The 11,913-nt window shown below is 37.7% G+C and overlaps 1 protein-coding gene across 1 annotated transcript; it reads right to left on the bottom strand.

The window, feature by feature from the left end:
• Nucleotides 1-5,177: 5,177 nt before the first annotated feature.
• LOC127865690 (uncharacterized) lies at nucleotides 5,178-10,939 on the bottom strand. Its single transcript, XM_052405635.1, has 3 exons — nucleotides 10,858-10,939; nucleotides 7,208-7,271; nucleotides 5,178-5,934 (listed from the first exon to the last, which is right to left on the bottom strand). The coding sequence occupies exons 1-3, from the start codon at nucleotides 10,937-10,939 to the stop codon at nucleotides 5,178-5,180; spliced, it is 903 nt and encodes a 300-aa protein (XP_052261595.1).
• Nucleotides 10,940-11,913: the final 974 nt, after the last annotated feature.

Raw genomic sequence — 11,913 nt, 5'->3', positions numbered from 1 at the left:
AATTTATTCTCTAAGTCCGGGGGTCGAATACGCAATCGTCGGATTTCTAAAGCCCATAAACACTTAAAATCTTAGAATACAATAAATAAGTCCACACATAAAAAACGATGTTCCTTATAGCAATAGCTCTTTTTGAGGGATAATATATTCAATAGATGCCCATGCAACATGTTAGTGTTCGTGTGTCGTATGAATAGATGTCGTTGCAGGAAATTAAAATGGAATATAGTGTTCCATACAAAATAAAAACGAGTTACAAGACCACATATATCGTTGACAGTTTTGCTATTGCTATACATAACTCTGATGTTTAATGGGTTAACATTACTTAAAGAAATGTTATGCAAAATGTTCGTTGATTTTGATGGTTTATGTTATTTTAATCAAGCACTCAACCAACTGATTTAACCAAGTACATCGTCGCATCGTTTGAGAGCTCAATATCGCATGATATCCGTTGAGCTCGCGTTTGGTCCATGGTTGTTTAAAGCGGCTGTAATTTGGCGGGGCATACTTGTCAATAGTTATAGATAAGGCCGATATGAATGCATTTAACGGACTGTCAATAGCATCTTCACAAGTGCAGACCTTTGTGTGTTTAGTTATGCAATATGGTATGCATGTACATTGTACTTATAAAGTTTAAACGTCCAAATGTTGTTTGTGGTGTTGTATGAAATAGTACTCATTACTACACATGTTTAAAAATCTGTTATTAATTCAAAATACCTTTCTCGGCATGGATGCCACCATCTTGTTTGTCATGTGATTACCCCGGCTAAAATTGGTCGAAATAAAATTGCCACGATCTCTTTAGTGGAATTCATCTTGTGATCAATGCGCTAAGTGGTATAAAAGTATTATTTTTTGCTTGACTGTTGAAACTGTGGAAACAACGCATGCTCCAAACTGGATGCATAATTGGGTCGGATGTATCATGCCTCAAACTGGATGTATATTGGGTCGGATATATCAATTGATTCCTCAAACTGTATGTATTCTGGGTTGGATATATCAATTGATGCTTCAAAATGGATGTATATTGGGTCGGATATATCAATTGATGCTTCAAACTGGATGTATATTGGGTCGAATACTAGTATATCAATTGATGCTTCAAACTGGATGTATATTGGGTCGGATATATCAATTGAAATATTAATCGAAATACCAAGTGGTTGTTTAAATTTATTGGCGTAATAATGATTATATGATCATTTAAACTGCTATGTGCGCTATTTGGATAAGCTACATAATTTAGAACAGAGTATCCGTTCAATTTGAGAAAACCGATTAGCTTAATTCAACTTACTCGTGTCGTGAACCCGGATGTCTAGATAAACACCATATACTTAACCGTTTGAGATTAAACTGTATCCCTATGTTTCTATCCATGCAGCCAGTTACATTTCATAAGGTACGACATGGACCAAACGTTTACCTCAAAATAGAACACCTCGGTCTAAGCAATATGTTTTACCTAAGTAAGGAATTGAGAATAAGACGTCATACATATAAATGCGGAGTCTTGTCGAACGTTTGCAACAATACGATCGCTCACGGACGTACATTTTTCAGCGACCACAAACTATATCGAGTAACAACGTCGAATAATTTGTGGTTTTTAATTCAGGCTACTAAAATGTGCGTGATAATGGTCGAGTTGAAGACGTTTTTCTCAGGTTTAACATGAAAACACTTACATTGACGATTGGTAGTAATGAAGTTGTAATATTATAAGCAATTCAAGATTCGACGAAATCTAACTTTTACCGACCAAAACTAAAAACAAACGCTTTGAAATAAGTCAAACGAAAAACGACTTGATAATGATTATTCGTATAGGTTCTATAAGCCCGAAGGCGTGTAATGTCTCGAGCAAAGACACTTCTGTTGTATCAACTGATGAAATTTTAGTACTCTTTGTATTATTGTTTTGGTGAAACAGTTCTTGCTTCGATCGCTTAATGACTGACACATTATTTACGCTATTTTTTGACACCAGTAATATAAAACAGTTGACATCAGTTTTTTAGATTTTGGAGTAGATACCAAAATCATCGCCATCGGCATCAACAGTTTTACTATAGTCAACATCAAACATCGAATATATTGTGCTGTTCACTCTTCAACAACACCAATTGGTTGACACCGTTGCGAATTAGTAGGGGAACGCACGTAGGCGTTCAAAACCATAGTGCGTCACGCTTTGTGATGCTTAAAACTGACGTTGGGAAATTCGGATCCGTCTAAAATCGGTAAAGCACTTGACTGCATATTAGCATCGCTTTGCGTAAACGGGACTTTTTGCATGCGCGTTAAGTGTCGTCTTAGACTAGCATGCGCAGCCCATAAAGCCTCGTCGGATGGAATTTTTCGTTTTAAGGACGTTTTCTAGTAGCAAAACTTCTGTTGAGGCGGAAAGTGTCGTCCCTAAATAGCCTGTGCGGAATACACCGGTCAATCTGGAACAAAACTTTACGCAATGCATTCAAGCCCATTTTGCCAATGCGTGGAACTGCATATCCATTCTCTAATTTTGATTTACCCGCGGTAATGCTATTGAAATTTAAAGTCCCTAAACGTTTTTGTACAAACACATTTTTTTTTTCTTATAAACATCTCGCTATCCAAGCGGCACAAAATCTCGCAATGACATCGCAAAAACGATTGTATAATATTGAATTGTATCCGTACATACGATGACAGCTTTTTTTTCATATCTTAAAAGCGTATGTGCACTCAAAATCAACAAATAAGTCGTACTATATTTATAATAATTAATCAGCTCATAAAAAATCATTATTACTCATAGCAATGGGCAAATATTTCAACGCTATACGTGGTCTGGTAACATAGATTTTACGCGATTAAAAACGCTCGTTTTTATTTTTGTGTCACAATATTTTCATCGGAAAAAAGGAACATATGTAGTTATAACACCAAGCTTATCAAAAGTGCATGTTCATTAAGAATCTAACTCTTTTGAAAGAAAAACCTTTTAAATGAATTAGGTATAAACGAAAATGTTTTTTCATTTAAAATGAACTTCACTTTCTTTTATTGGGACTGACGTGTTTTTTAGGCATGCTTGAAATATTTTTTTCAGCGGACCGATGCTTAAATTATAGCAGGGCACCACGATAATTGCGTCACAATTGGTCAATGGAAAACATAGAATAATGCAAGGAAACTCTTCAATAAAATTATATTTTGTACTACATGTTGAATTTAAACGAATTCGTCGTCTTGCATCAGTCTAGAGCTTCGTTCTCGGAAAAGTGGGCTTCATGCATGTGCGTAAAGTGTCATCCCAGATTAGCGTGTGCATTCCTCACAAGCTTATCAGGGAGTATACTTTCCGCATTTTTTATTGTTATTTATATTTTACAGGAGGTCGCTTGTGAACGGAAATTCAATCTAGGCGGAAAGTGTTGCTCCTGATTAGCCGGTTCGTAGAAGTTTTTTGAATTTAAACTGTAATAAATATAATAATTGAACAGGCTTATTTTCGACGACACGTAACGCACATACATTAAGCCCGGTTTTCTAAGAAAGTGGCTCAATTATACGTTAATTCATTCACACAGTCATATACAGCCACTATTCTATTTTTCTATACCAAGGAAAGTGATAAAAAGCTGAATTAAAAACAAACAACTCGTTATCGTCACTACACGACATGCCTAAGGGCATACCAATATCACGTACTATGTTAATGAATATTCAATGCAACATGTTGTCATTTCATGCCTCATTAACGTTGTATAAAGAGATAGACCAAACACGTGAGCGTTTATCGTCTGTCGAACGTCATTCCGGGATTCTTGGGTTTACATATGCCGAAATCGTTTCGGCCGGAACCGGAAGCTATCTGCGTGCAGCACAATGGTACTTGGGAACCATAGGCGTGTCTGACCCACAGCACTCTGGCCCACTTCCGACTTTTTATAACTCTCCACGTGAGAGACACTGACCGGCGTTAGTGCGGCCCCATGACGAACCGGGGGTGGTGCCGTAATTTGGGGCGCGTGTGTAGCTACCGCGCCATGATTTAACCTGCTTAGGTTCTGTTTTGGTGTTTGTGTAGGTTTGTCGATCATAGGTGAAGCTGACTTGACCATTCGGTTTATTGTTATTTTGATATGACTTCACGTTTGAGCAGTTTGGCCATGAGCTCTGTTGACCGTTTTCGATTTTACCGAAGTCGTCCTGAAAAATTCCAACGTTTGTGTTCGAGTGGTCGGACTTTGCGATTGCGAACGTCTTATAAATATTTGTTGTTGTTGTAGATTTGTACCGATGGGTTATATACTCTTACCGAACTTCCGGAAGGGGAGCTTTGCCATGAGTTCATTTCCGCGCCGTCTGCGATCGCAAGAGTTTATTTAATTACCTTGTTCATTTGATCCGTCGTTGTAGGTTTTTACCGATAGCGTATCTACTTTTACCGAATTCCCGGAATAAGAGGTTTGCAACGTGTTCTTTTGCAGGCCGCATGTGCTTGCAAGAGCGTCTTTAACCGGTTAACCTTTTAGCCTTCATATTGGACCGGTTATTCCCAGTTTCCGAAATATTTTCCTTACTATTGGACCGGTTATTTCCAGTTTCCCTAATATTTACCTCAATATTTGGACCGGTTATTTACCTTTCTATTGAACCTTTAGTTACCAGATTCCTAAAATCTTTACGTGAAAGTGAACCAATATTTATACCGAAATCTATAATGCATACTGATATTACTTGGTTTTCGTATATAATGTATCACGTTAATAGGTTGCTACTCATTTGGTTTACATCTTTGTTATCGCGTAGTTGTCTTCGAGTGTTATATTTTCAATAAAATATACAATATCAAATATTGCGTCATGTTATAATAACGATTTTTTTTGACGACCGGATGTAATTTGTGTTTGTTTTCGTCTGTAAATAGGAGTTATTGGCAATTCGAAATGTTATATGTAATGCTCAAGTTTAGTTGACCTTTATTAGCAATAAATAATCAATGGGATCCAAATAAAATACAAAACAATTTAAATATAATAGGAAGATCCGCCAGAGCCAAAGTTTACATTGCTGTTGGAAACTATGACGTCGTGATAATTTTTAACCGATGACGTATCTGCCTTGAACGACATTTGCCAGTTGTGTGCATTTACTGTGTTTCCGGTGTTTCCTTACGCGTTTTTAAGGATGTTATTGACGTCAATATTGGATCCGTCGGGGCTTGAACTGCTGGAAAAAACTTTAACAGCATGATAGTTTTGAACCGTCGGAGTATCTGCTTTGAAGTAGTTTCCGTTCGACAACTGTTGCCATTCATCCTGTTTGTTATTTACAGCGAATTCGTCTTGCATTATTTTTGCGACGTCAACGTTCGACCCGTCGTCAGTATTGAACGTGGCTTTGACGTCTGTGTATGAGTTGACGTCATTGTAGGACTTGACGTTAGTGCTCGGGAAAGACTGAAAGAAGTCTGCGAAATTTGCCGGAAACTCTTGGCTCGTTTTGCCGGTCGCTGAATTGTAGGCGCGCGCAACATTGCTCCGGTCGTCTTGGTTGGTGTACGAAGCAGTCGTACTGGATGCCGACTTGATACGGTCTGCAACGCTGTCGGAAAATTTAACCTTCGAGTTGCTCAAAGCCGAGTCTATGATAGCAGCAACGTTCGCGGGTATCTCTTGGTTGTTCGTGAGTTGCGTCAAGCTGCTTGTGACTTCCGGTTTGTTATTCAGACGCACTGACGCCTTCCCACGGTCAGTGTCACCGACAGCCTTTGTAAGGACGCTTATCGCATTGTCGAGATCCGCTTCATCGCCATCATCGTCGACACCGCCTCCCACGCCTCTACGTCCGGTTTGATCCACGCGATACTTGTCCCACCCTGTTTTACTGCCATAGCGACCGTCATTATTTCGGGTGTCTTTAAGTGATCTGCAGGTAAAATATAGTACAATATTTCGAAAAATAAAGTTATCCCCTTACAAAATATTCCTTACAGCAATAGCTGCAATTTCAAGGCTAGATTTGGTCTGGTAACAACGGAATCCGGGAAGTGCCATCTATAATCTTGCCCTTCTTTCATCAAGGGCGACACGACGCACGAAGCGAGACTCGATATTTAACAATTAGAATGCGACAATCGCCCTTTTATATGCGATATCTCGCCCTTTGAACACGACACTCGCACTTTATGAACGCGACCGTCGTCCTTTTATAGGCGATATCTCGCCTATAAATGGGAGACTGTCGCGTTCTAAAAGGGCGAAATATCGCATATAAAAGGGCGACGGTCGCGTTCATAAAGAGCGACGGTGGCGTTCGTAAAGTTCGACGGTGGTATTCAAAGGGCGAGATATCGCAAATAAAAGGGCGACTGTCGCATTCTATCGCGATATCTCACCCTTTCAACACGACCGTCGCCATTTATGAACGCGACCGTCGCCCTTTTATATGCGATATATCGCCTATACAAGGGCGACTGCCGCGTTTTAAAAGGGGCGAGATACCGCATATAAAAGTGCGACGGTCGCGTTCATAAAGGGCGACGGTAGCGTTCATAAAGTGCGACGGTCGTGTTCAAAGGGCGAGATAGCGCATATAAAAGGGCGACTGTCGCAATCTAATTTTTTGAAAACGCGACAGTCGAAAGGCGATATAATTACAGCGATATTTAAACAGTACAAATATCGCGTGTCACCGCGACTGTCGCGCAAAATATCGAGTATCGCTTCGTGCATGATACATTATATTTTGCGCGACAGTCGCGGCGACTCACGATATTTTGCGCGACAGTCGCGGCGACGCACGATATTTTTTTGCGACAGTCGCGGCGACGCTCGATATTTTGCGCGACAGTCGGTGCGACGCACGATATATTTAACACGATATATCGCCTTTTGGGCTGCCTACATATACAATATATCGTGCGTCGCCGCGACTGTCGCAGAAAATATCGTGCGTCGCCGCGACTGTCGCGCAAAATATCGTGTATCGTGTGTCGCCCTTGATAAAAGAAGGGCAAATTATAGATGGCACTATCCGGATTTCGTAGGTAACATATATTTAACGCGATACAAAATGCTCGTTTTTATTTTTTGTGTCACTCTATTTGCATATGAATTTCCAGTTTTACGAGCAAACGCGAGATTTGCTTCGGGAAGATTCGGAGCACGACGTAGTTCTAATGTGGTTCAATAATACTTACCCTAGCACTGACAGCAGTATCGATTTTGCTTCTTGCGCGTCGCTATACACGACTGCACATGAATCTGAAACGGAAATGGAAAATATATGAGCATGCGTAGTTGAATTTAAAGGGTGAGATGAACATCTTTTTTTCGGCGTAAGCTGTATTAAGCCAGCTTTTCACCTTAGCCTGACCTTTGTTAGCGTCCAATACAATTCAAATAAAACTTCCCGCGGCCAAGTACAGATAAATACACTTCAGTGACTGCATTGGCTGATTTGAGAACACGACCAGAACATTGGAAACATGTCCGCGTCTTTGTAACACTGTTTTACTGCGTGTTCAGCATGAAACAATTTTACACTCAATCTCGACATCAATACAGTTTGTGCGTCCACCTTTTATTTTCAGAAGATTTTCAGCGCGAGAACGTTTGCATTTAAAGGCTATTTTCTCATATTTATTACTAACTTCCATATTCCTGTCAACATGTTAACATGTTAAAGTATAGAGAGCAGTGGAAGCGAAGACTCACTTTAATGCATTGCATTTCAACTCGCGAGGTATATCGGGTCAATTTGCGGCCACTGTGTGTGAATGTCAGAGTTTACATACAGGTCATCGCTGCGTCTCTACCCTATGTGCTGATCGGAGTTCGCGGCCAGGAAAATAATCGTTACATAATAAAGACGCTATAGCGTGAACTAGGTGAACTGGAATTTTCTTTAGACCAGACAGATGTTAAATGAAGATATCCAGCGATATCATATGGTATGTCAATAATAGATTCTTAATGTGTTTTACAACAGTACCATGATAAATATTATTTTTAATTAATTTAACAAGAATTATGCCATCATATTGACTAATGAATTAAGCATGAGCGCAATGATTCTCGATACTGTTAAAAATCGAATCAAATAGCAACGCCAGACAAATCACTAAAACAGGTTTGTTCGAAGAACGCGCGTATAAATATTTAAAATATATACGGATACTTCGCGTGTGGCCGGTTGACTCATATGTTTTAATTTCACTTAAATTCTTCTTTTGGGTTCCTGTTTTGTATCTATACGTTTATGACCAGCAATATGTAATAATGTAAAATAAGCCGCGAAAACTCCGCGTATCATCCCGTTCTGCGTTTGCAGCAGCTAAGAACTGCACAGAAAAGACATTCGCTATCTTTGATCTCATTCATTGAAGTCTTTACCTTTCATTAACTGCAACCACAATCAACGCCGTATATCTTTTTTAAAGATATTTCTTGGTAATCTTTTCTGAATCGAGTTTCAAAATGGTGTGGATTTAATAAAACAATTTGATTGGCAAATTGTGAAGGGTTAAATAAAAACTTAACCCTTTCGAGTGTTTAATTTTATTGAACAGGTATCGGAATGTCCATAGCTTAATATGTAAGTTTGTACGGTTAATATACGTATTACCCCTCCCCCTGCTTCCCTTTGGTCTACTTAGAAAGTTACAATTTTAAATATTATAAAGTCAAGGCTTCAACAAATAAAAAATACTAAAATACTCTACAAACAAACCTACTGAATTATTCGAGTCATTTAATGGTTGTTTGTGTGTTTGTGTTTCTTTAAAAAAAATGAAAACATAAAACTGCTCATGTTACCATCACTGTGTACCGTGTGAACAATAAGTTTACACGGGATATCAAGAAGACAAATTATTGTTTTAGCGATAATAATAACGTGATTTAAAAAGTAAAACCAATTTTCTATAATTATGCTGCAAAAACAATAAATATAATATAGCAAAATGCCCAAATGTGAGCCTCGTATTATAATTAATACGTAGATTTCTGAATACATTTTACGCAATAACAATGGAAATTAGCGAATGTTATGTGTTAATGTTGAGATATTGGTTTGTTATACGTTTTCAACCTAATATTATGCATCGGAGAAGTCCACATTTGATCTACGAAAATTCCCTTGCGTTTCAAAATACAAATATCATAACATTAAACCTATTTGCTAAATAAATAAAAATATCAACCGCACTTCCCTCAGAAGGCAGTTACCGATGCACTCATAAGAGAAATCTTTCAAGATTTGGACAAAGTATAGGTTTGTTATTTTGTTCTAATTGAATAGAAATCAATGCAATCTTCAACACAAACCGTCATTTCTTTATTGTTTAGTGTTAAAGAGTCCAGAAAGTCAAAAGTCCATTAAATATTCGTTGTATTACCTTTTATGGTAAGAAAACGAAACCATTTAAGGTGACTTTTCTCAACGTTCTGCACAGTTTAAATATTCATGAGTTCAATATAACAAATCAAAACCATGTAGCGAGATATAAACGGGGTTTAGTGCATGATCGTAAAAGGCGTTACAGGTTTCCCTGTGCATTCCGCACCGGCTCAACAAGGGCGACACTTTTCGCGTAGGCAGGAATTTTCACCCAGAAATCTGTCTTTAAAATAAAAAAAAAAAACATAAAAGCGGACTACACAGTGTAATCTGGAACAACAATTTACTGTTATTCATTTAGCCCCGCTTTTCCTGGGGCGTGGCTCAAATTTATATGTGTATGCTCTGAACGTCCGTTAAAAAGTTAATGCTTTGCTTTCTGAGTCGTTAAATACTTTTTTGAATTAAGTTAAGACATGTTCGTTCGTTAATTTACATATTAAAAACGGCGGTCATTTACAGTTGCGATGTTAATTACCAAACTTTAATATGGTGACAGCAAATAAGGAACTGGGGTTTTAAAAGTAACTGATATAATATATTTTGTCTAACATCATTTAGACTTTATCAAATCATTTCCATAGCTGGAACACGTTAACGTCCGTTTTTCTGCGTATTCGCTTTAAACGGTCAACATCAATTTACTGGGTTCATTCATTTGTTGCGTGCATTATTATATCCGTTTGCATCAGAGTATTTACAAGTCATATGAACCCACAGGAGATAATTATGTAGATATGTGCACGATTTTTATTAATTTGTAATTTTACCTTGATATGTTAATATTGGTTTATTTGTTTTTGCAACAAAACAATAGTGAGGGTATTACTCAATAACAAAACGTGCTACGTGTGTAACAATACGGGTTACAAATCGTATTAATATCGGCAACACATTTGTCGGACTTAATTGTTTATACAAATGGGTATACAACTTAATTAATTGAAGGGTGCATATTGATATAAACATGTGCCAGATTGTCCATATGGACACGCGAAGTCAAATAAGTCTTGCAATGACAGGTGTAATATTTAAAGCATAATAAATACTCAAAATCAACAAATATGTCGTTAAATAAAGCTACGCTGTTAAAACCAGTTTTCCTCAAAGCGATAGCCAAACTTGCAACACTAGATGTGGTGTGGTAACATATATTAACGAGATAAACAATGCTCGTTTTCATTTTTTGTGTGACAATGTTTTCCATGTGAATCATCCGCTACGAAATCCGAAACATTTGCGAGCAAACTCGAGATTGGCTTCGGGGAGCGTCGGAATCACGACGTAATTCTCATGTTAAATCATAATTATTGGTGGGATATACATATTCGATGATTTTGTCGGTTGACCGATCCGTGAATAAAGCACAATGGTTTTACAAAACTTCATTTACTGACACATCCGCAATGTTGAAAAAATCCAGTAGAGAAATGCGCGATGGTTAAGTACTTAGCTGGCTTGGTGGAGCAACAGTTCCCAGTTTATCAAACCTACTTCTGACTAGTGGAGTATAGCCCCCACTTTTCAACATTCATGAATGCAGATTTCACTTGGTTTTCATACATTATCCCAAACCAATTTATCAAGTTAATCGGTTGCTACTCTTTGTTTACATCTTTGATAGCTAAGTTGTCTTCGAGTGTTACAGTTTCAATACAATATAATATCAAATTCCACATATTGCGCCATGTTATTATAATAATTGTTTTCTCTACGACAAGATTTAATAAGCTATTCGATTTGGTATGTAAATGGGGGTTATTGGTAATTCCACATTTTATTTATTAAGCTTAAGTATAGTTTACCTTCATTAGCAGAAAATTACGCAGTGGGAATCCAAATATAATACAATAAACAGAATGTGTGGAAACTAGTCTGAAGATACTAAATAATGTTGATTGTTCGAGAAAAGATACCATTAAACGCATGCAAAAATGAGTTCGAATTTTAAAATGATTTTGATGTCGCAGACAGTGTTCATTTTCTCTTAAATAACAGTGTACATAAACTGTATATTTATTTTATCATCAACCGTATCATAGTGACATGGAGGTCACGTGCACGATCCCCAAATAAGTAGCGTTTATTAGATCTCCCCAAATACTGATTCTACCGAAGCAACGGGCATGAAAGCATTCAATAAGCATTTGGCTTTCGATCCAATCGAGCTTAAATAAATAAGTATAATTAAGTTACTAATTATATCAAAAACTTACAGTTCAAAATCACCAGAACAACGATGATGATACCACACAGAAAGTTAATGACGAATATTAATGATCATACACACACCAATACAAGAATACTTTAAAATGAACCTGGCTCCCTTTGCTCAACGCTTAAGTGCATTTATATAAACCTTTCGCACGGTCGTTACAGCTACCAAATACCACTTAGCGCAATGCAGCTGTCCATAACATGGGATTATCGCCATCTGTGCGTCACATCCCGATTAATCCCTATTATTCAACGTTTATATCACCCGCGCGTTTTTGTATATTTAAA

This window comes from Dreissena polymorpha, chromosome 1, assembly GCF_020536995.1.
Source record: "Dreissena polymorpha isolate Duluth1 chromosome 1, UMN_Dpol_1.0, whole genome shotgun sequence".
Taxonomy (NCBI): domain Eukaryota; kingdom Metazoa; phylum Mollusca; class Bivalvia; order Myida; family Dreissenidae; genus Dreissena; species Dreissena polymorpha.
This window is presented reverse-complemented; position numbering and strand designations above follow the sequence as displayed.

Excerpts from the sequence above, each read along its gene's own strand:
- LOC127865690 (XM_052405635.1), bottom strand. The coding sequence starts at position 10,939 with ATGTTGAAAAGTGGGGGCTATACTCCACTAGTCAGAAGTAGGTTTGAT. Across the intron at positions 7,272-10,857 it reads TGCTCCACCAAGCCAGCTAA|ATTCATGTGCAGTCGTGTAT; the intron begins GTACTTAACCAT and ends TTTCCGTTTCAG. Across the intron at positions 5,935-7,207 it reads ATACTGCTGTCAGTGCTAGG|ATCACTTAAAGACACCCGAA; the intron begins GTAAGTATTATT and ends TTTTACCTGCAG.